General features: G+C 41.1%; 2 protein-coding genes across 14 annotated transcripts in view; one reads left to right on the top strand and one right to left on the bottom strand.

Annotated features, from left to right (window-relative positions):
* GLMN (glomulin, FKBP associated protein) overlaps nt 1-6202 on the top strand; it is a 39326-nt gene extending 33124 nt beyond the window's left edge. For all 10 annotated transcript variants that reach the window (XR_014844784.1, XR_014844786.1, XR_014844785.1 and 7 more), the window contains 3 exons: nt 4027-4138; nt 5142-5224; nt 5333-6202. Coding sequence is in view for 7 of the 10 variants with exons in the window: in XM_021090232.2 (XP_020945891.2) it covers nt 4027-4138; nt 5142-5224; nt 5333-5443 (306 nt within the window). In the remaining 3 variants the exon portion in view is untranslated. The remainder of the gene's footprint in view (nt 1-4026; nt 4139-5141; nt 5225-5332) is intronic.
* The window catches only part of C4H1orf146 (chromosome 4 C1orf146 homolog), a 33001-nt gene extending 6422 nt beyond the window's left edge, over nt 1-26579 (bottom strand). For 2 of the 4 annotated variants that reach the window (XR_014842846.1, XR_014842845.1), the window contains exons 1-7: nt 26416-26579; nt 21222-21328; nt 9399-9492; nt 7551-7719; nt 7064-7142; nt 6266-6395; nt 3548-3718 (exon numbers count right to left, since the gene is read on the bottom strand). Coding sequence is in view for 1 of the 4 variants with exons in the window: in NM_001435424.1 (NP_001422353.1) it covers nt 6261-6395; nt 7064-7142; nt 7551-7719; nt 9399-9492; nt 21222-21290 (546 nt within the window). In the remaining 3 variants the exon portion in view is untranslated. 4 annotated transcript variants of the gene reach the window in all.
* Nucleotides 26580-26906: the final 327 nt, after the last annotated feature.

Consider the following 26906-nt stretch of genomic DNA (forward strand, 5'->3'; position numbering starts at 1 on the left):
ATCTAACAGAAGAAGAAACAAAAATGGCTGATAACCACAAGATTCCAAGTATCATTAGTGTTTATGGAAGTGTAAGTTAAAACTGCAGTGAGATACCATTTCACACCCATCACAATGGCAAATATTAAAAAGGTGGGTAGCACAGGTGAGGCTACGGAACAGTGACGAAACAAATTGGATAACCCTGTTTGGGCAACCTGGCATTATCCAGTGAAATGGAAGAATAAATACTCTTAACTCGGCAACTCCTCTCAGGTATATATAATTTAGAGCAGTGTGCTTCAAATTGCTGCTCATAACCAAGCATATTAGTGAGTCATTACATCAGTTTAATGGTTCAGACTGGCAATTTTTACAAAGTGAAGTAGAATAGAACTGAACATATCAGGTGGCTTGCACAGATTCTTGAGTGGTGAATATTGCGGCAGATTTTGTGGTCATTGCAAAGAATGATGTTTGAAAGGGGAGGGAGGTGGCACATTGGCTAGGAACAAGCTGTATGGTATACTGCCCACCAACATCGCTTAGGATGCATTTAACGGTCAGTTAGCAGAAGGGCTATGACATTGTACAGTTTAATTTATAGTAACATAGCACATAGTTGGGAAGCAGCTTGTACCTGCTGTCAGTAAAATTGTCTAAATTTACAATCATTTTAATCTGTGTATTTTTAGAATGAACTTGGTATCCATTTTTTCAAACTTGTGACAAGTGCAAAACTTTAATCCAGCCTGTACAAACTGCATTCAGAACCTTTGTTGGAAGGAAAATACAGAAACATGTGCACATCGAACTGTTGATCTGAAATAGTGACAATGTTCAGAAAAACACTGGCTCTGTAATGAATAAACTTAGCCTTCATTTGAGCCACATTCCAAAAAGAAAATAAGGCTTTAAAGTTTTATCAGAAGTACTCAAAGAAAATGAGTCTACAAAGTAAGTTATTTGCAAGTGAAAGCTTAAAATCATCAAAATTAAAGACAACTAGAAGCAACATGCTGAACCTGTTAATGAGGCCCTCTAATGTTTTGAAAGATGAAACGTTACCCACATTCTTTTAGTCTCAGTAGAAATTAAAAAGAAACCTTATTATCAGTGTATATAATTGCATTTCCATATTATTTGGCAAATGAGAAAATAGCTCACTTGGGCCGGAAAAGTTACTTTTCCAGCGTATGTGGATATAATGTATACAGTGTGTCTATATTGATTTATTTTCAAGCACATTTTAATGATAACATGGTGTCTTATCAAATCTTTACTGCAAAACATGGATGCAAAGGTTATGATGCTTCTTGATGAGACCTATTATAAGTTTTGCAACACTTAAATTGATATTTGGTAATAAACTTACACAAATCTAAAGATCAGCTGTATTTACTGCATCAGAAACACACTGTGGGTCACTGAGACTTAAAAAAAAAACTCGTAAAGGAATGATGAGTGGCAGAGCAGAACTGTGGGCAGTTGTCTTTTTAAAAAATCATCAGAGCACTACCAAAGTTGTTTGAAGTCAGTGTATTTTACTTTGGAAAGCTTTGGTGTCCAGGGAAATCCCTCTGGATATTATAATAAATGTATTGTAAAGGTGGTAAAAATTGTTAGTTTTAAAATTTCACTGAGAAGTTCCCTGGTGACCTGGCAATTAAAGATCCAGCTTTGTCACTGCTGTGGCTCAGCTTCGATCCCTGGCCTGGGAACTTCCACATGCTGCAGGTATGGCCCCTCAAAAATTTAAAAAACAAAAGTTTGCTGAGTAGCCAAACTTTTGAAACTTTTTTCAGTGGTTAGAGCTAAGCATGACCATTTACTGTATCCTATCAAGGTTCAGTTATTGTTCCTATGGGAAGTTCTAAGGAGGGACTATGAATTCAGGAATAATGTTTCTCTAGTTGTAAAGCAATCTCATTTGGCAGGTATTTTCAAAGATAATAGTGATAAAACTGACATACATGTCTGATATTCTGGCACGCCTAAGAAATGAAATCGGAAGCCACAAGGAAAACATTATATTTCAGTATGTTAAACTTATCTGTGGGTTGGAGAACACATTCCTATTAGAGTAGGAAGACGTAAATGTAATTGCTTTAACTAATGTTCCTGACATTACTGAATAGAATATTAATAAATTCAGTCTAAACATAAAATTAGATATATTGTTACATCTCATTTCTCTCCTGTGAACTTTTTTTTTTTTTTTTGTCATTTTAAGGGCCACATCCACGGCATGTGGACGTTCCCAGGCTAGGGGTCTAATCGGAGCTGTAGCTGCCAGCCTATGCCAGAGCCACGGCAACACAAGATCCGAGCCGCATCTGCGACCTACACCACAGCTCACGGCAACGCCAGATCGTTAACCCACTGAGCAAGGCCAGGGATCCAACCCACAACCTCCTGGTTCCTAGTCAGATTGGTTAACCACTGCACCATGATGGGAACTCCTCATTTCTCTCCTGTAAACTTTTAATCATTACCTTTCAAAGGAGAAATTTAAAACATTCAAGAAAGAATGTTTGATACAAGATACATTTGCTTTGTAAATACTGAATCAGTAATTCGGTTAAACTTGTTGGCTGAAGAGAATTAGTGAAGCTTGTTTATACCAAAGAATGAATATGACATTAAATTTATCATCATTTGGGGAATAAGATTTCAAATAATTCCTATTACTAAGTAAGTATGGGTGAAAAAAGTTTTTTCAACTTAGACCAACTTTTTTGAAAAGAAACTTTTCCCTGTATTCTGGATATAAGTCCTTTATTATGTACGGTTTTTATAAATATTTTCTAACTGTGTGTGGCGTGTATTCTCATTATTTTCCAAAGAGCAGAAATATAAAATTTCATTCTAGTCTTTTTTTTTCATTTTTGGCTGTGCCTGTGGCATGCAGAAGTTCCCAGGCCAGGGACTGAATCCACACCACAGCAATGAAAATGCTGATTCTTAACTGCTAAGGCCATCAGGGACTCTGTCAATTTTATTCTTTTAAATTATTTATGCTTTTGAGGTTCTCTCTATGAACTTGCCTTAACCCAAGGTCACAAAGACTTTCTCCTAGATTTTTTTCTTTTTTTTCCTTTGAGGAAAGGGCCTTGGACAAAGGAGAAGCCTGTGAAAGGAGGGTGCAGTGCACCTGAAGCCTGTCGTCGTGGGGTGGGCGGGGGGCAAGGCCCGGGGACCTGGAGGAGTCAGAAAAGGGAGAAAGGAGACTGGCAGGGACAGAGGAGGGAGAAGAGGCCTCAGAAACAGCCGGTGTCTGCAGGCAGCCTGGGGGAGGAAACCCACGCACGCCCCCCAGCTGGGCGTCCGACCCCTCAGGCCCTTTCTGACAGGCCCCCCGCCCCGGAGACGGCAGCAGATCACACAGGCTACCCCAGCCTGCATCCCATTACTCTAACCCCTGCCCTCTTCACATGCCAATCACAAGGTCGGGATCGACTGGTGCTTCTGACAGGCTCTAGGTCAATCAGAGGTTCCCACAACCCCTTCCTCAGGTTAATTTGCCAGAGCTGTTCCCAGAACTCAAGAAAACATTTTACTTACTTACAGATGACAAACCTAAACTGTCCTAGGCAGGTAAAATCCCCACGTGTATTGATCACCAGGAAAGTCCATTTGTGTTAGAAACATTTCCATCAACAAGGAAGGAAAAGAATCCTCTGGAACTCGATGTGTGACAGGGCTGTCATTTGAAAGATCGAGAGTCGAGGTGGCATCACTGTGAAGATGGTTGAGAAGGAAGAGAAATGTCTCAGACCTTGTGAATGGTCCTCAAATAATTTTCCCATGGATAAAACTTCCAAATGGCACAGTAATGAACGTACTGACCAGTTACACTTTGGTTTTGATTGGTATGCACATGAAATAACTAGGTGTAGTAATGAACGCATTATTAAACAGTAAACTCTACCTTAAAAGGCAGTGCCTTCCTCATTTTTGTTTCTCCAACTCTCATGTTTTATATTAGTAAGCAATCAATAAATTTTGAACCAAACAATTAATTCTTTTGTTAATTCTTCTGAACAGACTGGATTATGGACAGAACTTGAAAAGATTGAGAATAATTTCTTAAAGCCACTCCATACAGGACTTAATATGTCAAAAGCGCACTATGAAGCAGAAATTAAAAATAGCCAAGGTTGGTAATGTGTAACTTCATTTTCAGTTAGATATAAAAATTAGATTTTTTGAACTGTCATTGATATTCAAAAAAAGAACTGTATCTTGTATTCATCTAATTTATAGCCGACAAGGAACTATGACAGCTGAGTCATTTTCTTTACAATTAAAAATGATTCTTAGGCGTTCCCACTGCAACTCAGAGGAAATGAACCCGACTAATATCCATTGAGGATGCTGGTTTGATCCCTGCCTTGCTCAGTAGGGTAAGGATCCAGCATAGCCACGAACCGTGGTGTAGGTTATAGATACGGCCCGGATTTGGTGTTGCTGTGGCTGTGGTGTAGGCCGGCAGCTGTAGCTCCAATTCAACCCCTAGCCTGGAAATTTCCATGTGCCTCACTTACACCCCCCCCAAAAAAAAAAAAACCTTAGCAAATCTGTATGCCCATTAACACTGAGTGAGGTTTACAAAGATTTAAACCAAACTGAAGCCTGTTCTGGTTTAAAACCTCATGTTCTGATTAAGAATCTAATTGTGTTGCAAGTATTTCTGTCTGGATATCACTGTATTTCCTTTTCTACTTTGGGTTCTACCCTTCTATTTCACCTTCAACTATATTTAAACAAATTACAAAAAAGAATCTTTAAAGTCAGCAATTATAATAATCCTGTGATCTTTTCAGTATAGCTAAAGGGTATTTCTGTATGCATTACTAGAAACATCTTTTTATTGGGACCAGTATAATTCTGACTATATTGAAGAAAAAAGTTTATAAATGTTCATTCATCCTATGCATGCCAAAATAGTGCTATTCACCTCAAGAAACATTAATTTACATGTTGCAGAATTTTGATATTTTTGTTTATAGCTTGATTTAAGCATACTCTATCAAACAATGACTTAATTTATACAAACAGCTGACTTTTTAGTAACTGATTAAAATAGCTTATACATTTATTACTGAAATCTGAGAGTTGCTTTACTATGACACATGGTCTTTCTTTCCCTTCTCTTCTAGAAGTCCAGAAGTCTAAAGATCTTTGTTCTGTAACAGTAGGTGGAGAAGAGATCCCTAATATGCCTCCTGAAATGCAGCTTAAGGTAGATCTGAACTCTTCCTAAACTACATCCTGCTGAACCCTTCATTTTTTGCTTTGTGTAGTTTTAAAGGCAGCCAGCCTAGTAACAGTAATTTTCTTGGCATTGCAGGTCTTACATTCAGCTCTTTTCACATTTGATTTGATTGAAAGTGTTCTGGCTCGAGTAGAGGAACTCATTGAAATAAAAACAAAGTCTACCTCTGACGAAAACATGAGATAAAGTAAAAGCTTCATCTCCTAAATAAAAACTAGTAAAATAATGTATTTTCCAGTATGGTTTATTTAATACCTTTGGAAGAGTTTTTCTGTTATATACTGATAGAAATGTAGCTTTCCTCTTTCATCTGTTTCTATAATGACACATTATGGATCAGTAGTAGTATCTGGTTTTAAAAAGGTTATCTACAGGGTAAACAATGCCCATGTGTATTCTGAATACTGATGCTGAAAATCCAATACAAATTAGTAATTTTATATTATGACTTCTAAATTATAGTTGTGAGTTTATAACAACATACACTTTATGTACACACCTAAAAATACTCTGTGCTCCAGGTGCTGACATGTTACATCTTAGAAGTCCCCATGTCAAACTGGCTGTCACAGCAGGGTAAGAGCTTAGCAACTCTGAGTTGGGCCAGTTGATACCCTCTCTTAATTTCCCTTTCTTTCCTTGCCTCAGGAGGAGTCAAGGGGGCAGAGGCCTGTCACCAGCTCTCCAACAGTAGTTACAGTGTAAAAGCATCCCCCAGTGTTTTAGAAATACCAGCTGGCTTGTGGAAACCTAAAAAGTATATATGACTTTTCTTTTAACCTAAGGGGTTAGTTAGAAAATGTTATGTATTTATTTCCAAGAAAATATCTGTTCATCCAAATTAATGTGTATCATTAAGAAACTGCATGAATTTTATAATAATGTATGTACCAATTTTTCTAAACATTATTAAAGGAATTAATAAAACTTAAAAATATAACCACATTTAACTGTACATATTTTATTTCAGTATTCTTCTAAAAGAACATCTGTAATTGATAACCTAACTTGGGTTAAATGCACCGCTGCTCAGCTTTATCTTATGAAGTGTTGTCCAGACAGGACTTTGCTCAATGATGTAAGCTTTAGTTGTTATCATTCTGTAGCAGATGCTATCTATGTATGGCTTGGAGGTGATCTGGAAGAAAATGTAAACATGCAGCATTATTTGGAGAAATAAGATATTTTTACAGGGTCACATCATAAAATACCTAACTTTATTCAAGAAGTATCAGTCAGTACCATGTATGAGGTATTAGAGTAATCGAGAGAAAAACACCTGATCTCTGTCTGTAAGGAATTCCAAACATGCGAGCCAAAAAGCAGGACACTGTAAGATCTGCTTCACGGGAGATGCGCTCCCGGTTTAGGAGTAAGGAACACCTAACTCTGGGAGCTGGAAGCACACCTTACAGAGGAGAACAAGCATGAAAATAAAATGGGTAACGGACGAAGTTATAAAATAGTATGTTTGCACTCTGATAGTTCATGACTACCAATATTTGTACTTCAGAATCTGGAAGAAGATTTAAGGAACCAGTAGGGCCAACACAATGTCTCCATGACTAAATGCTCTTCTGGCCCAAAATGAGTGATCTTGGTAGCTGCTACTAGAAATAAAGTGAGAAGACTTGAGAAGCTGAGTTTCGGCTTGGGGAAGAGCTGCATCTGGAAAGAGCAACTTCTCTGAGGGGAGAGAAGTAGAGTATTTGTCAGTCCTACTGAAGAGAGTGTGCATTTGAAGTCAGGGACCTTAAAAGTCTAACAGTGTGTATGTATATATGCCATTCTCCTCAGGGGACTCACCTTAGCTATGGTGCACATAAGATTAACGGCATTTGCTGCGTTGTGTACTGGAAGTATCCGTAAGTTACTACCCAGGAATCTGGAAAAAAAAAAAAAAAATTAGTAAGTTAAATGGATCACATAACATACTGACATCTGTTATCTTAATTTAAATAAGTGGAAAGACAACACAAACCTCTTACTGTTTGTCATCTGTTTATTCATTCATGCCTACCTTATTCCACAGAGGATCTGATACAGCTTTATGGCCAGAACTTAACTCACAAGGGTTCACTCCTCTGCTTGCAGGACAATCCCCAAATCAGCATGAATTCTGAAACTTGTCATCCTGATTCACAGAACAGCCTATTTGGTCTACGTCTGATTAAACATGGCAGGTTAACATTATGAAGTCTCTTTTGGCAAAGCATCACTTACTTGCCTGAAAGGCTCGAGAACTGAAGTAATAGTTCAAGGAAAGGAGGTGTGTAGCGCCACTGCTCCGTACCTCTGCTGAATCCTGAACATCAGTTTCCATTCCTCAGGCCCATGCAGTGCAGCAGACAGAACCAAAAAACTGTTTTGGTGAATGTTAATAAACGTCTCAATTTTGGCTAGAAATACTTCTTCAGCAGACATGAAGCATTCTTGAGCATCCACTAATAAAAATGCAACTCCTAGGAAAGGTGAGCATAACAGAAAATGTCACTGTGTCATACTGATAAAATTTTTTTTGTAAAGTCAACAAAAATAACTATAAGTAAAACATAGGCTGTACGTGTCTGGGTTTTAAACCCTAACAAATGTAAGCTCCTGTAACAAAAGTCTTACACAAAAAATAACCACGTAAGAGTTTCCGTTGTGGCTCAGCGGCTTAAGAATCTGACTAGTATCCGTGAGGATGCAGGTTGGATCTCTGGCCTCCCTCAGTGGGTTAAAGGATCCAGCATCGTCGTGACCTGTGGTGTAGGTCGCAGACACAGCTTGGATCTGCTGTTGCTGTGGCTGTGGTGTAAGCCAGCAGCTGTGGCTCTGATTCAACCCCTAGCCTGGGAACTTCCTTATGCCGCAGGTAGGGACCTAAAAACACACAAAGACAGATCGTTCTTTTAAGTGCTTAGTATAAAAGGATGACTTAATCTAAATATTTAAGGGAAAAAACTTTCTGCATCAGTAAGCTTTTTTTTTAGACTAAGGCACTGCCTGCAGTAAAGCAATGCCTAATTTTAGTTGCAAGTTAATTTTTCATGTTATAATGATTTTTAAAAGCTGGAAATCAACTAAAGAAAAGTAGTTTTAAACAAGCTTTCAGTTATTTCTTAGAGAAACCTTGGTATGAGACCATAACTATTATATAAATGAAGATACTCAGTAAAGGATCTCTGAAACAGTATCAGGCCTAGAAAAATGGTCCAGAAGGGAAACAATCTAATTAGTTCTTTAAAAGATGAGAGGAAGACACAATCTGAGGAAAGTGACTGTGCGATTATCCTAATTGCTTGAACTTGGCTACATAACCTCTCTAAACCTGAATTTCCTCATCTGAAGGCTGGAATGATCGTTTGTTAAAGGGACTAAATAAGGGAACGTATATCTAGTGGCCTGTGCACAAAGCAGACATTCACCATAAATATTCCACCGCTCCCTCGAGGGCGGTCTGTTCAACCAGGAAGGAGCGATTTGCAGCTCGGAGGCCGATCCAGGGGCTTTGGAAAGTGCCTCTGCTGAAGCACAGATCTATCGGTACCCACCCTAAGCCCTTCACTCCACCGCCTTTATCGTTATCGCTCCTAGCATTTCCCAGGTGCAAGCGGAGCTGCCCCTCCCATGTCTCCAGCTTTCTCACATCCTAAGTTAATGCCCTCCTGTACTTTGCCCGCGACTCACAGTTTCACGATGTCAGGAATGTTTGCCCCGCGTGGTTCTTTTAGTTAGCATTTGTTTATACTATGTTCAGCAGGCTCTTGTACGAAATCACGAAAACCATTACCCTGCACTGTCTGTGTACAGATGGTGACCAATGTTGGGATGATATGGGCAGTACATACTCCACCGATTTCTGGGGAGGGTGGCTTTGTTCTAATTTCATCTTAGTTCCAAAGCAAGGAGTTTAACTACCACACTCTACCGGTTCAGTTTTAGTTCAACACTTATAATCTAAAAAGGAATACACTTTCGTGATTGGCCACATGCACTGCTTTTGCATCAGTAACAAAGTTTTATATGTTTATTCCTCCCACAAGATAACACCTTAAGTTTATTACTTGTTATAGAACTATCAAATTATTAGAACTGACACTCACATATTTTATGAGAAACTTAAATCAAGGAAGTTATTAGCACAAATATACTGTACCAGAGAGAGAGAATATAACTGATCCATCTTCTACCGAATCTGAATACCGAATCTTGTGGCTTCGATTTTCTAGGGCAGTTGCAACTTCAGAACTCTTAGAAAATGTTCAGAAATACAAACTTGAGAAATGTTGAAAATAGTTTAATTAAAGCTAATGAAAATAAAATGTTTAAACAGCTTCTTTTATAACTATACACCTTAAAGATTTGATTGTCGACAGATTAAATGTGCTTTCTCTATGGAGGAAAAAACTTAAAAGACTAAGAACATTTCATTCTGCTGAAACACAGGTTTGGAAAAGAGCTGTGCACTACAGTTATGCTACTTCAGGAAGAAAGTAAGGACAGTATTAAAAGCAAACACAAACTTTTTAAACACTCAAAGATGGATCTAAGTGGAAGGGGGATGGTGGTGTGTTTCTTAGACGGCTGACAGAACCAAGAAGTGCTACGCAAAATGCCACAAGGAGACAACCAGTCCTCCAAATCATTTGTTTACATTGAAGTCACTTTTCACACACTTTTCAAATGTTTTAAGCCTTAGGTGAGTCAGAAAACATTTAAGAAGACCACGATAGGACTTTTGGGTTAAATAGCATTTCAAAATTCATCTAATTTCCTATTCTACCCAAGTAATTAGATATCACCCACGGCACTAAAATATAAGTGGATAATAGTATTTACTTATTGGCTGAAACTCAAAACTTGTTAATCTCCAAACAGCTTTAAATCCCTTAGGTTTACTGACTTCATATTTTGCCTCAGAACATGGACAGCTGAAGCACACAATCTGGAGTGAGGTCTATAGACACTCACTTCCTTTCCTTCCTTACAGCTGATACTGCTCAAACATGTTAAGTTCAACTAAGACTCTTCCCATGAGTTTTCTTCTGCTGTTTTAAAATTATACATGGCTTCTAGCACTGGCAGATTAAGTAATTCAGGCCAACCCTCCACTGAAAGCAACAAGAAAAGCTGGAAAATTTTAAATATCTGCTTGAATGCATCAGACAGCTAGCAGGACAGTGAAAAATTAGAAGACCAAGATCTAAACAGAAATTCAAAGATAAGAGATCAGCATTTAGGCCACTTTTTCCCTAAGGGCATCTGTCAATTCAGGAAGAGATGGGGGAGAGAGTGAACAGAGCTTTTGACAAAAGTAGAACAGCTCTCACAGGGGCTGCAGTCTAGTTTCAAACCACTTCAATCCTTCAAATTGTATTCAAGCGATAATGTATACTAGTGCCCCCGCACCTGCAGAGGCACTCCCTAGAGCAGCCCTGCTCAAGTAGGTCTCATTTCAACTACAGAACAGGGAAAATAATCTGAGTGACTATTTTCTTACTTCTCCCATAAACTGTATCAGCTAAATGCAAAGGAGAGTTCTCTTGTGGCACAGCAGGTTAAGGAGCCGGCACTGTCACTGCAGTGGTTTGGATCGCTGTGGTGTGGGTTTGATCCCTGGCTCAGGAACTTTCACATGCCACAGGCATGGCCAAATATAAGTAAAATCTAAAAAAAAAACACACAGGAGATCAGCTCCTTCATTTCATACAATAGATAACTTGAGGCTTAGGCAGCCAGATTAGCAAATAGAGAATATCCAGTTAAATTTGAATTTCAGATAAGCAACAGTTATAAGTATGTCCTGTGCAATATTTGGGATGAACTGATACTAAATTCATTATTTATCTGAAACTCAAATTTAACTGAGTGTCCTGTATTTTATCTGGAAACCCTGATTTAGTTCTTTTGCAGAATTAAGATTTCTCTACTGGAATATAACACTATTTCTAGGCCTCAAATTATTACTACAAACAATTTTTCGCAATAAACTCCAACACACAAAAATAACAGAGAAACAAAATTACATAAAGAGAACTATCAGAAACAAGGTGGTAGAAATAGAGACATAAGGTGTATGTATATATATATATATACATATATATATATATATATACAGTAAAGTTATCAGGTATATATCTTAAAATAGCTGTTTACAACGTTCAAGGAGATGAAAGGCAAGTTTGAGAATTTTGGCAAAGGACCAGAAACTATATAAAAGAATGTAAGACATGAAAGAGTCAGGAAAGCTTCATAAAATTTGAGTCAAATCTTTAAAGTGAAAAAAAGTTGATTAAGCAGACAAACAAAGGAAGAAGACAAACGGGAGAAGAGCATGAACAGAAAGAATAACATTCGCAAAGACAGTCACTCCTAAGTATGAGTCTTTTTTTTTTTTTTTTTTTTTTTTGTCTTTTTGTCTTTTGTTGTTGTTGTTGCTATTTCTTGGGCCGCTCCCGCGGCATATGGAGGTTCCCAGGCTAGGGGTCGAATCGAAGCTGTAGCCACCGGCCTACGCCAGAGCCACAGCAACGCGGGATCCGAGCCGCGTCTGCAATCTACACCACAGCTCACGGCAACGCCGGATCGTTAACCCACTGAGCAAGGGCAGGGACCGAACCCACAACCTCATGGTTCCTAGTCGGATTCGTTAACCACTGCGCCACGACGGGAACTCCCTAAGTATGAGTCTTACATGCTAAGTGTGTAAGTTGTGTGTGAGTCCGTTAATCTGGAGACAGTGTCAGGAATAACTGAGGGCAAATCACTAGGACCAGGTATGCCACGCTGATGAATTTCAATTCTACCCTCTCAGGGAGCCAACTAAGAGAAGTATAAAGAAAATAAAACATAAGATTAGGAGTTCCCATCGTGGCGCAGTGGTTAACAAAAGACAAAAAAAAATAAAAAAAAATAAAACAAGATTAGTAAGTACTGAGTTAAGAAAAAAAAGGTAATAAGTTCAAGAGTTAATTTTTCAAAATAACCAGGAGCTAAGACTAGATATTCCCAAGTATGTCTCATGGAATATTAGTCCCTAAGACGTTAAAAGATGTTCCTTATTCAAAGACGACTGGTAAACACCAAATACTACTTTGCCGCCTTTGGAGAATTTACATTGCACCTGAACACATTAAAGGCTCTGAATAGTAAATTTTAGTTTATTTTGATCTTTTTGTCTTTTCTAGGGCCGCTTCTGCGGCATATGGAGGTTCCCAGGCTAGGGGTCGAATTAGAGCTGTAGCCACCAGCTTACGCCAGAGCCACAGCAACGCGGGATCCGAGCCGCGTCTGCGACCTACACCACAGCTCACGGCAACACCGGATCCTTAACCCACTGAGCAAGGCCAGGGATCGAACCCACAACCTTACGATTCCCAGTTGGTTTGTTAACCACTGAGCCATGACAGGAACTCCTGAAGAGTAAATCTTAAATCACAGAAATGGCAATTTCATAAAGTTCAGCTTAAAATTTATAACCTTTATGAAGAGGGTACATTTTTGAAAAAATATAATTTATGAAAACAGACTCACAACACAAAACATAACAGAACAAAACACATAGAAACCATAGACCACGACCAAGCTCATAAGGACAGTTCAACGTAGGCAAATCAACCGTCATACACCACATTACCAACAAAAAAGTCAAAAACCACGTGTTCATCTCAATAGATGCAGAAAAAGCTTTTCACAAAATCCAACATCCATTCATGATAAAAACTCTTATCATAGGGTATAGAGGGAACATATCTTAACATAATAAAAGCTATTTATGACCAAACCACAGCAAATATAATACTCAGTGAAGAAAAGCTGAAAGCCTTCCCTCTAAATCTGGAACAAAACAAGGATGCCCACTCTCACCACTTTTATTCAACACAGTACTGGAAGTCCTAGCAAGCTGCCAAACAAAAGCAATGAGAGGTATCCAAATTGGAAGAGAAAAGGTAAAACTGTCCCCCTATGCACATGACATGATACTAGGTACAGAAAACCCTAAGGACTCCACCCAAAAACTACTTGAACTGATCAACGAATTCAGCAATGTAGCAGGATACAAGATTAATATTCAAAAATCAGTTGCATTTCTGTAAACTAACAATGAAATATTAGAAAAGGAGTATAAAATACAATACCTGTTAAAATCACACCCCAAAAATTCAATACCTCAGAATAAATCTGACAACGGAAGTGAAAGACTTATATGCTGAGAACTATGAAACACTAATCAAGGAAATTAAAGAGGATTCAAAGAAATGGAAAGATATCCCATGCTCCTGGACTGGAAGAATTAAGATTGTAAAAACGGCCATACGACCCAAAGCGAGCTACAGACTCAATGTGACCCCTATCAAATCACCCAGGACATTTTTCACAGACCTGCAACAAACAGTCCAAAAACTTATGTGGAACCATAAAAGACCCAGAATGCCAAAGCAATCCTGAGAGAGAGGAAAAAAAAAAAAAGCAGGAGGCATAACTCTCCCAGACTTCAGACAACCTTACAAAGCCACAGCAATCAAGACAGTGTGGTACTGGTACTAAAACAGACATACAGACCAGTGGAACAGAACAGAGAACCCAGACATAAACCCAGACCCCTACCGTCAATTACTCTTCAATAAAGGAGGCAAGAATATAAAATGGGGAAAAGACAGTCTCTTTAGCAAGTAGGGCTGAGAAAACTGGACAGCTGCATGTAAATCAATGAAACTAGCACACACCCTCCCACCATGTGCACAAACTCAAAATGGCTCAAAGACTTAAACAAAAGGCATGACATCGTAAAACTCCTAGAAGAGAATATAGGCAAAACATTCTCTGACATCAACTGTAGAAATGTTTTCTTAGGTCATGTTCCCAAGGCAACAGAAATAAAAACAAAAACCAATGGGACCTAATCAAACAGACAAGCTTTTGCACAGCAAAGGAAACCATGAAAAAAAAAGGCAACCCATGGAGTTCCCATCATGGCTAATGAATCTGACTAGTAACCATATGGTTGCAGGTTTGATCCCTGGCCTTGCTCAGTGGGTTAAGGATCCAGCATTGTTGTGAGCTGTGGTGTAGGTCGCAGACGCAGCTCGGATCCCACGTGGCTGTGGCTGTGGTGTAGGCTGGCAACTGCAGCTCTGATTTGACCCCTAGCCTGGGAACCTCCATATGCCACAGGTGCAGCCCTGAAAAGACAAAGACAAAAAAAAAATTAATAATAAATAAATAAATAAAAAGCAACCTACAGAATGGGAGAAAAGAGTTTCAAATGATGCAACCAACAAGGGCTTAATCTCTAAAATATATCAACAACTTACAACTCAACAGCAAAAAAACCAACAGCCCAACTGAAAAATGGGCAGGAGACCCGAATAAACATTTCTCCAAAGAAGATATACGGATGGCCAACAGGCACATTAAAAAATGCTCAACATCACTAATTATTAGGGAGATACAAATCAAAACCACAGTGAGGTACCACCTCACATCGGTCAGAATGGCCATTGCTAACAAGCCAACAAATAACAAATGCTGGAGAGGGTGTGGAGAAAAGGCTACCCTCCTTCACTGTTGGCGGGAATATAAATTGGTACAACCACTATGGAAAACAGTATGGAGGTTCCTCATAAAATAAATATAGAACTACCATATGACCCAGCAATCCCAGTCCCGGGCATATATCCAGAAAAAACTTTCACTGAAAAAGATAAATGCACCTGTATGTTCACTGCAGCACTATTCACAATAGCCAAGACATGGAAACAACCTAAATGTCCAATGAATGGATCAAAAAGATGTGGAATATATTACACAATGGAATACTATTCAGCCATAAAAAAGAACAAAATAATGCCATTTTCAGCAATATGGATGGACCAAGAGACTCCTATACTAAGTGAAGTCAGAAAGAGAAAGAAAAATACTATATGACATCTTTTATATCTGCAATCTAACATATGGCACAAATTAAACTATCTACAGAAAAGAAACTCATGGACTTGGAGAACAGACTTGTGGTTGCCAAGGGGGAGGGAGTGGGATGGACTGGGAGCTGGGGTTAGTAGATGCAAAATACTACCTCTGGAGTGGATAAGCAATGAGATCCTGCTCTATAGCACAGGGAACTCTATCCAGTCACTTGCGATGGAACATGATGGAGGATAATGTGAGAAAAAGAATATAATGCATGACTGGGTCACTTTGCTGTACAGCAGAAGTTGGCAGAACACTGTACATCACCTACAACAGGAAAAATAAGAATCTTTTTTAAAAATTTTAAAAAAATAAAAAATAGGAACTACTGGAATGAAAATAATGGTGTTCCTGTATTTCTTTGGCAAGTACACAAAAGTCAAAGGAGAATGAGAAACAAAAGTAAATTTTATATTTGATCAAACTAAAGGACATGCTTAACCTCAAACAAAACACATGAAAAAGAATAGACTCTTCTACTTTGGGGAACATTTTTGAAAGCTGTATCTGACAATTTCAGCTTCTCTAGGCAAAAAACATTTCATCTCTGCCTAATGTTTGCCTGATGGATCGTTAATACAATCAGATGTCAGAAAGACCTATCTCTTGTGAGAGAAGTAAACACTGGCTCTGTTTAACTGTATAATAATGTCAAAATAAATGCAGACATTACATTTACAGAAAAGTTATGTGTTACACACATTTGATATAACTAAGTTATAAATATCTAATTAGTATTAGATCATAGATACAATAGAAGTCATGAGAGGAATGGGAAATTAGTAGTATTTTATTTTTGACCTGACTGGTTACACGGTAGTATTTTATATTTAAAAAAAAAAAAAAATCTAGGAGTTCCCGTCGTGGCGCAGTGGTGAACGAATCTGACTAGGAACCATGAGGTTGCGGGTTCGGTCCCTGGCCTTGCTCAGTGGGTTAACGATCCGGCGTTGCCGTGAGCTGTGGTGTAGGTTGCAGGCGTGGCTCGAATCCCGCGTTGCTGTGGCTCTGGCGTAGGCTGGCGGCTACAGCTCCGATTGGACCCCTAGCCTGGGAACCTCCATATGCCGCAGGAGCGGCCCAAAGAAATAGCAAAAAGACAAAAAAAAAAAAAAAAAAAAATCTGTTAGGGAGTTTCCTGGTGGTCTAGTGGTTAGGATTTGGTGCTATCACCAGTGTGGCCTAGGTTCAATCCCTGGTCTGGGAATTAAAACTCCACATGCAGCTGCATGCTGTGACCAAAATAAAAATCTCTAAAATGATTCATATATTCTTAGTTTTATTTTCATTTTTTAAAATTAGTTGGCTGGGAGTTCCCATCGTGGCGTAGTGGTTAACAAATCCAACTAGGAACCATGAGGTTGCAGGTTCGATCCCTGGCCTCGCTCAGTGCGTTAAGGATCTGGCGTTGCTGTGAGCTGTGGTGTAGGTCGCAGATGCAGCTGGGATCTGGCGTTGCTGTGGCTGTGGCGTAGGCCGGCGACTACAGCTACAATTAGGCCCCTAGCCTGGGAACCTCCATATGCCATGGGAGCGGCCCTAGAAAGAGCAAAAAGACAAATCGATGAATCAATCAATAAATTAAATAAATAAATTGGTTGGCCACACCACGGCATGTGGAAGTTTCAGGGCCAGGGATCCAACCAGAGCTGTAGCAGGGAAATACCATGTAGTTATGCTGTAGGCCACAAGAAAGGTCTCGTGTGTGTGTGTGTGTGTGTGTGTGTGTGTGTGTGTGTGTGTGTGTGTGTGTGTGTGTGTGTGTGTGTGTGTGTGTGTATTTTTTGAAATTTAGGCCTGTACCTTTGGCACATGGAAGTTCCCTGTGTGTGTGTGTGTGTGTGTGTGTATTTTTTGAAATTTAGGCCTGTACCTTTGGCACATGGAAGTTCCCTGGCTAGGGTCTGATCAGCACTGCAGCTGCCAGTCTACGCCCCAGCCACAGCAACACCAGATCCTTAACCACTGAGTGAGGCCAGGAGCAAACCCACATCCTCATGGATACTAGTCTGGTTCATAACCACTGAGCCACAACAGGAACTCCCCAGTTCATACATTTTTAAGTGAAACTTCTCTCTATGTATATTCGTATATACAAACAAAGTAAAAACAAAAGCCCCACAAAACCCTCAATGGATGAGTTTAACAGGAATAGAGGGAAATACTGACAGGGAACCAAGACAGAACTGATGAGATTACCTAGGTTATAGCCCACAGACAGAAAAGGTGAAAAAGAGGTCAAAGTGCATAGAAAATACTGTGAGAAAACCTAACACAATCGGAACTCAGGGGAAGGAACATGGGGAAAGAACAGAGACAATATTAAAGGTGACAGTGGCTGTGAACTTGGTGAGGGACACATTCAGAGACTAATGAAGCCGCAAAAAATAAAAGCCAGAATCTAGTGACGAGACCCTCAGCACACTGAGCGAAAATAACTGTAAATCTAGTAAAAATATATTTCAATGTAAAGCAACAGGAAATCTCATACACTGCTGACAGGAATAGAAAACCATAATCCCTGCACTTCGTTTTATTTTGGTTATATAGTTAAATTAAATGGATTCAACGTTCACTTGTAGTGAACTCTGGAAAACAGTTTATAATCTCTTATAAACGTACATTTATCATATGATTGAGCAATTCCATTACTAGGTATTTATATGAGAAATGCAAACATATGTCTACACTGACACTCATACATCAATGTTCAGAGCAGCTTAATTCACAATAGCCAAAAATGGAAACAACCCAAATAGCCATCTACTAGGGAAGAGATAAATGAATTGAGATTTACTCATACAACAAACTACTACTCAGCCACAAAAAGGGTAATAAATTATTTTCATAGGTAATGACATGAATCTCAAAAGCATTATGCTTTATGCAAGAAGCCGGACACAAAAAAGAGTAGCAACTATACCATTCCATTTATATGAAGTTAAACTAATTATCGTGATAAATCCAGTCAACGGTTGCTTGAGGTGGGGAACTGGAAAAGGACTGACTACAAAAGGGCACGAAGGAACTTCCTGGAATGAGGAAAATGTTCTCTATATTTTGATTGGGGTGGTGGTTACACAGGTATACACATTTGCCAAAATTCATTACACTGTACATTTAAAATGTGTGTATTCTGCAGTTTCCCTGGTGGCCTAGTGGTTTAAGATCTGGAATTGCAGTTCCCGTCGTGACTCAGTGGTTAACGCATCTGACTAGGAACCATGAGGTTTTGGGTTCAGTCCTTGGCCTTGCTCAGTGGGTTAAGGATCCAACATTGCCGTGAGCTGCGGTGTGGGTCGCAGATGCGGCTCGGATCCCGTGATGCTGTGGCTCTGGCGTAGGCTTGGCAGCTACAGCTCCAATTCGACCCCTAGCCTGGGAACCTCCATATGCTGAGGGAGCGGCCCTAGAAAAGGCAAAAAGACCAAAACAAAACAAAAAAAATCTGGAATTGTCACTGCTGTGCTTCAGGTTCTACCCTTGGCCCAGGAACTTCTGCATGCCACAGGAACAGCCCCAATTTTTTTTTTTAAGTATGTATTTTATTGTATGGAGTTATACCTCAATTAAATTGATTTTTAAAACATCTTTCAAGATCGAAGGGAAAACAAAAATATAACTGACCCTTGTAAAAAATGGGTTTGAATTGTGTGGGTCCACTTATGTGCATATTTTTTCAATAAATACAGGTACTACATGATCTGAGGTTGGCTGAATCCGCATGTGCAGAACTGCTAAGACAGAGGCGCCACATGTAAAGTTAAGTGTAAATATCCAACCATGTGGGAATCAGTGCCCATAACCCCATGCTGTTCAAGGTTCAACTGTATTCTGACACCAACAAAAACTGAGAGATTTCTGCCTCTAAAAGATCCTCATTAAAGTTAATTTCTAGATTATACTCAGGTTCGGATACAAAAGAAAGAGATCTAAAATGAAAGGTCTGAGCTAAAAGAAGAGAAGAGCAAAGGAAGTCAGAAAGACATGAGTAAATCTAAATAAATGCTAACTTTAGAAAATAATAATAATATTTTGTGGAGTTAAAAATAGGTAAGATTAAATTACACATGCGAACAATAGAATATAATACAGAAAGGGGTGATTGGAATTAGTGTTCTGAGATTTCCTTGTCATTTAAGAGGAAGATCAATTATTTACTTTGTATTTTGTGGAGCTAAGTACACATGTTAAATTTCTAGGGTAATTAAAAAACAGAGCTAGAGGAGTTCCCTTTGTGGCTCAGTGGTTAACAAACCTGGCTAGAATCCATGAGGATGCAGGTTCGATCCCTGGCCTCTCTCAGTGGGTTAAGGATCCAGCGTTGCCGTGAGCTGTGGTGTAGGTTGTGTAGCTTCGGCTACAGCTCTGATTCAACCCCCAGCCTGGGAACCTCCATATACCATGGGTGCATCCGCCCTAAAAAGACAAAAAAACAAAAAACAAACAAACAAAAAAACCCAACAACAACAACAAAAAACAGAAATGAAGCATATATCTTCCAAAGTTAGTTAAGAAAAAAAATGAGAAAAAAATAACCAATACAAAAAACACCAAGAAAAAAGAAACAGAGAAAAGGGTGAAACAAATAGAAAGCACAAGCAAGAGAGATAAACATAACAAATAAATGAATTAAAAGTAGTTGTTTTTGCAAATTAGCATGAGTTGCTAGCTCCCTCTTTCAAAATCAATTTGGAAAAGCTATAAAAACAAGGAAAAAATATGGATCCCAGAAACCTAACAAAAACAAGCATGAAAAATTTCAGTGAGACTTAAGGCTATTTTAGACTGTTACGTGGTATTGTGTTAGATGGCTAAAGCAAACAGCAAAGTGCAGCTTGAGGCAGCAGCGAAAGGACGGGGTGGATTGAAAAAAAAAATCTTATTTAGGAGTTCCGTGGTGGCTCAGTGGGTTAAGGACCCAGCATTGTCATTGCTGTGGTTTGGGTTCGATCCCTGGCCCTAGAACTTCCACATGCCATGGGCATGGTCAAAAATATCTAATTTAAAGTCTTATTCTAGCCTCTGTCTGCTTTACCATGGAACAATCACTTCTTGCACTTTGAGTCTAGACATCAGCTGGTGTCCATAAAATAAATATCAGGGCAATGGAGAAATCCTGTTGACTAAAGAGTTGGTTTTTTGTTTTTGTTTTGTCTCTTTAGGGCTGCACCCCTAGTATATGCAAGTTCCCAGGCTAGGGGTCGAATCAGAGCTGTTGCCAGATCTGAGCCGCATCTGCAACCTATGCCACAGCTCACAGCAACACTGGATCCTTAACCCACTGAGCGAGGCCAGGGATCGAACCCACCTCCTCATGGATGCTAGTCGGGTTCGTTAATGGCCAAGCCACAACAGGAACTCTGTAGAGTTTAAAACGTTGTGGACTAACTACCTGCCCTCAGACAATCAACTCCCTGTTCACTTCCCTTCCACACTGTGGGGAGACAGCCTCCTCCCAACACCAAAGTCAAGACAGATCAGTTTCTGCTGCGTACTTGTCAAATAACTTTATTTGTGCATATGCATTACTGTTTCTGGAACCATTTAACAGCTCTATCAGAACAGACTTAAAAAAAAAGAACTTGAGAAAATTTCCAACCTTCAAGTATTTAGAGAAGTAGGAAAATGAATACAATGATGTTCATAATTTATCTTTAAAATATACGTTAGACTATGCACTTGCTGATTCATACAATTTTGGATACAAGCTAAAGATCTTTTAAAATACTTTTATAGCTTTTACTTTTTAATTAGAGATCAATGGCACGGAGATTCCCTTGTGGCACAGCAGAAATGAATCCAACTAGGAACCATAAGGTTGTTGGTTCGATCCCTGGCCTGGCTCAGTGGGTTAAGGATCCGGCGTTGCCGTGAGCTGTAGTGTAGGTCAGCAGCTGTAGCTCCTATTCAACCCCTAGGCTGGGAACCTCTATATGCTATGGATGTGGCCCCAAAAAGCAAAATAATAATAATACTAAAAGATCAATGGCCCAAATGCCCCTTTTACCTTAAGAGATGCGCTAATAATAATGGTGGTTGTCCATTTTATCTTTTCTTTTCCATCACCTTCAGCCATCTCTATGGACCAACCCAGCCTCTAATGGTGACAACAATCTGAGAAAAATAACAGCAAAAAGAACACAGAAATGTTTGTTTGATGAATGAGTAAATTAAAAAGAAATAAAATTAGGGTAATGGAGACATCCAAATATTTAAGTCAAAATTTGACACTGAAAATGTACCTGTTTTGTTATACGTTCAGCTCATTCAATATTATGCTTCTTATTAACCATTATTAAAAGCAATGGTTTCCATTTCAGAACATTAACTTAAAGAAGAAAGAATTGTGTCAAGGACCATGAAAGGTCTGAAGATTTATTCTACTTGCAAGTTAAAAAGTTAGCCTGCCATGGAGTTCCCGTCGTGGCGCAGTGGTTAACGAATCTGACTAGGAACCATGAGGTTGCGGGTTCGATCCCTGCCCTTGCTCAGTGGGTCAAGAATCCGATGTTGCCGTGAGCTGTGGTGCGGGTTGCAGTCGTGGCTCGGATCTCGTGTTGCTGTGGCTGTGATGTAGGCCAGTGGCTACAGCTCTGATTAGACCCCTAGCCTGGGAACCTCCATGTGCTGTGGGAGCGGCTCAAGAAAACACAGAAAGACAAAAAGTTAGCCTGCCAGGAGTTCCCATCATGGCACAGTGAAAATGAAGCCAACTAGGAACCATGAGGTTGCGGGTTCAATCCCTGGCCTTGTTCAGGGGGTTAAGGATCTGGTGTTGCCGTGAGCTGTGGTGTAGGTCGCAGACACGACTCAGATCTGGTGTTGCTGTGGCTCTGGTGTAGGCCGGCGGCTACAGCTCTGATTCAACCCCTGGCCTGGGAACCTCCATATGCCGCAGGTGCAGCCCTAGAAAGACAAAAAACAAAAAGCTGTTTGGGTAGGGTTTTTTTGTTTGTTTTTTTGTGGTTTTTTTTTTTTTTTGTCTTTTTGCCTTTTTCTGGGGCTGCACCCACAGCACATGGAGGTTTCCATGCTAAGGGGTGAACTGGAGCTATAGCCGCCGGCCCACACCACAGTCATTGCAGCGCAGGATCCAAGCCATGTCTGTGACCTACACCACAGCTCACAGCAACGCCGGATCCTCAACCTACTGATCAAGGACAGGGATCGAACCCGCAACCTCATGGTTCCTAGTCGGATTCATTAACCACTGAACCACGATGGGAACTCCTGACAGCTTGTCGCAATGATTTTTCTGTAAAAAGTATTCTAAACTCTGCTGAAATGCTGCTGCAAAGCATGGTGCTGTTAGCAGTTCAACCGTCCATGGCTGCTCATTCCTACCTTCTCTCACCCTCCCTCGGAAGCTCGTCGGCACTGCAGCTGGTATGAGGAGAGGCTGTCTTGCCATTTCCTAACACACTCTGCCCACTCGGCTATTGTGAAGAACTTGGAGTCCTCAACAAAATGCTTTCTTCACATCTCCTTCCCTTTCTTATTCTGACTAAAACTCCCTCCCCTCCGTGTCAATTCCTACCTACATTTTATTGTTATTTTTGTCTCTTTAGGGCCGTACCCACAGCATATGGAGAATCCCAGGCTACGGGTCTAATCGGAGCTGCAGCTGCCGGTCTACACCACAGCCACAGCAACGCAGGATCCGAGTTGAGTCTGTGACCTACACCACAGCTCATGGCAAGGCCAGATCCTTAACCCACTGAGCAAGGCCAGGGATCAAACCCATAGCCTCATGGATACTAGTCAGATTCAGTACCCACTGAACCATGACAGGAACTTCTCCTACTTCTATTTTGCAGTAAGCAATTTGTGCTTTTCCTGTTCTTTACAGGCAATTAGGACCTTCCTTCTCTGTGGAAATATTAGTACTCCAAATACCTCTTTATTATAGAAATCATTACATAGCTGTAATGTTTCTTTACACAGCTATATTCTCTTTCTTTTCCCCTCAATCAGCAGAGGATCAGAGAGCCCCAGGATGAGTGACTGGTCCGTCCGCCTCAGTACCTGGCACGGTGGGGGTGGGGGTGAGGGTGGGAAATGGGAAACACGTAGCTGTGTTCTCAATGAAAAGACTTCTCCCTGGAGGCTCTTGAAGAAGAGGGACAGTGTTTTATTCATCTTTGCATTCTCACCGCCTGGCACAGTGCCTGGCACATTGACCAAGTACAAACACTAAGTCCAGAAGTCGGAAGCAAAATAAAGGTCATAGCAAACCAGGAACAAGCAAGGGAGGGTCCTGGCTGCAGAGGAAGGGTTTTGCCATATGCCTTTTTATTTTGCTTTTTTGGGCCACACCTATGGCACATGGAAGTTCCCAGGCTAGTGGTCAAACTGGAGCTGCAGCTGGGATCTGCCACAGCCACAGCAACATCAGATGCCAGCTGCATCTGCAACCTATGCTGCAGTTCATGGCAACACCGGACCCTGAACCCACTGAGCAAGGCCAGGGAATGGACCCACATCCTCATGGATCCTAGTCAAGATTCTTAACCCGCTGAGCCACAACAGGAAGCGGGAAAGCATGTACTCTTGACATGGAGTAGTCCTCCTCTCATGAGTGCCTAACTTCGCCCAGTCATGAGAAAAACACCACACATACGCTCCAATAATAGAGCATCCTATAAAATATCTGACCAGCACTCCTCAAAGCTGCCAAGATCATTGATAACTAAGAAGGTCTGAAAAACTGTAACAGTCAAGAGGAACCAAAGAAACGTTACAACTAAACACAACTAAATACAGGCTGGAATCCCAAACAGGAAGAAAACGGGGGGGGGGGGTATTAGTGTAAGAAATGAGGAAATCTGAATAAACCATGGACTTTAATAAATAATAATATAGTGGAATTCCCTGGTGGCCTAAGGGGTTAGGATCCAACAATGTCACTGCCATGGTGCAGCTTCAGTCCCTGGCCTAGGAACCTCCACATGCCGTGGACACAGACAATGATGATGATGACGCAGTAAAACTGGCTTGTTATGTGTAACAAAGGTACCATAAAAATATAAAACATTAATAACAGGGGTAACTAGGTATGGAGTCTATGGGAATACACTGTACTATTATCCCAATTTTTCTGTTAATCTGAAACTGTTCTAAAAAAAAGTTTATTTTACAAAGTATCCTTCAAGGCCCATTAGAAGTCCTGTCTCCTGAAACTACACGAGACCTTCTTCAGAAACCACCTTACAACACCTCCGTTAAGCACTCACTATATTTTGCCCAATAAAATTACTTATAAACATATTTCATTTTCCCCAAATCACAACCTTTTTAACATCAACCAAATTTATAATCTTCATATTACTTAATACAAAAGTAGTTGAAAGCAAAATTTAGAAGCCAACTAATCTAAACGAAAGTCACTTTCAGGGATGGTGAGCTAAAATCTCCTAAGGCAGTTTTATTCTCCTGAACAACTCTAATAATTAGAAAGTTCTTCCTGCTGGGTCCAAACCAGCTGCTCTACAATTTCCTCATTTAGTGCGTGAACAAATGAGTGAGAAATTAACTAGCTCTATGAGAGCAGGGACACCTGCTTTATCCAATACTGTATCTACAACACCTGACACCAAGTAGATACTCAAACTTTGTTTTTGAATAAGTCGATGATTGGCTGGGGGAAGGACTGCAATGTTCACTTCCTCCCATACAACTTAATTTACTGTCTAGCTAAGGACAATCCGCCTCATAACAGATCCACAAAATACACAGGCAAACCTTGTCTTATTTACTTTGCTTTGCTGTCATTCAGAGATACTGTGTTGTCACTGCTGTCTTTACAAAGTGAAGGTCTGTGGTAAGCCTGCCTTAGACAAGGGTGGGTTTCTAAAAAAATATTTTAAAATTGAAATATGCACATTGTGTTTTTTTTAGTCACAAAAATGCTATTACAGGGAGTTCCTGCTGTAGCACAGCAGGTTAAGGATGCAGCACTGTCACTGAGGTGGCACAGGTTCCATCCCCAGCCTGGTGCAAGTGGGTTAAGGGTCCTGTGTTGCTGCTGCTGTGACACAGGTTGCAGCTGCAGCTCGATTCCATCCCTGACCTGAGAATTTCCACATGCTGCACAGTAGCCGAAAAAGAAAAAAAAGAAAAACCAAAAACCAAAAACAAAAAACAACCCCTAAAAGAAACTGTGATATTAGCAAATGTAAAAACATACGAGAACTAGTTGTCACTTCTGAAAAAAGTTTTTTAAAATGCTATTACACACTTCAGAGTACAGCACAGGATGAAACAATTTTTAGATGCACCAGGAAATCACAAACTCCACGGGCCGTGCCCATGGGTGGCCTGGAACCCCCCCAGCCCCATTCCTCCGAGGTAGCCCAGTACGGTCCTTTAAATCCTCACACTCGTCCATGTAGTTTTAACAAACAATTTGAACTAATGCAACTGAAGCTAAGAGAGGTTGAATACTCTTGTGCGCGAGTGAGAAAGGAACGGGGGTCACAGATCCCCAGGGGAAAACTACTAACGCCTGAGAATCAAGCAGAAAAACAGGGCTGGGGTGCAAGGCGTCCCCGCGTCTGGGGGATGCGGTCGGTCCTGGACCAGCAGCTGCCCCCGAAGCCCCTGCCCTCGGGCCACGGCGTCACCTCCGCGGGCCGCGGCCTCCGCCGAAAACCAAACATTGGACTCAATGGCCCTTCTGCCACTTCCAAGTCCTGGGAACCCAAGCTTTTGTTCTCATAGTTTTCTGTCTCTCACCTTATCAATTTTTTCTCTTTTGGTCTTTTTTATCTAGGGCCGCACCCGCGGCATATGGAGGTTCCCAGGCTAGGGGTCCAATTGGAGCTGCAGCCGCTGGTCTACACCACAGCCACAGCCACGCGGGATCCGAGCCGCGTCTGCGACCTGCACCACAGCTCATGGCAACGCCGGATCCTTAACCCACTGAGCGAGGCCAGGGATCGAACCCGCGCCCTCACGGACACTACGGGGTTCTCAACCCCCTGGGCCACGCCGGGAACCCGCTCAAATTTAAAACCAGTAACCCAAGGAACCCGAACACCGCTTTCCACGCGGGCCTGCGGGCCTCTTCGCGTCCTTCCGAGGATCCCCAACCGCCACCCGCCCACGAGACCCACAGCAAACCGCGACCCGCAGGGCGGGCGGCTCCGTGGTCCTTGGCGAACACCCGCGGGAGGAGCCGCCGGGCCGGGGCGGACACTCACCTCCGCGAGGCTGAGGAAGGCGCACCCGCTCTGCCGCTCGTCCCGCAGCCTGCGAACCACCGGACCGCCGGTCTCCGCGCCGGCGCCGCCGCTCCCAGGCTTCCAGAACCTTCCACGAGCAGCGAGCTCCGCGGCCGCGCGGAGAGGCCCCGTGCCGCGCGCTCCCGCCGCCCCCGCCCCGTCCGCTCGCCGGGCTCCTGCGCAGGCGCACCTGCTGCGGCGACCTGGCCCCACGTGTCCCTCTGGTTGGAGCGCCACGTGTGCGGCAGCTGGGAAGGGATTCGGAGAAAGCCTGGGTTTTTTCGTGTTCGATTGAATTGTCTGGAATTGATTTTTCACGGTTTTCTAAAATTCAGTCTCAATTGTTGCGGTACTACCGTAAGCATAAAATCAAATTGGCCTCTGGTTTATCTAAATTATGAAAAAGAGACATTTTCATGGCAGTCTTTGGCTTTCTTTTTGGGACTCTGCTATCTTCAGCCCTGACTGAA

The sequence above is a fragment of the Sus scrofa genome, chromosome 4 (assembly GCF_054392235.1).
Source record: "Sus scrofa isolate SSC_HxYL_T2T_F1_AM1 chromosome 4, Sscrofa_HxYL_maternal_Yorkshire_Landrace_v2.0, whole genome shotgun sequence".
Taxonomy (NCBI): Eukaryota; Metazoa; Chordata; class Mammalia; order Artiodactyla; family Suidae; genus Sus; species Sus scrofa.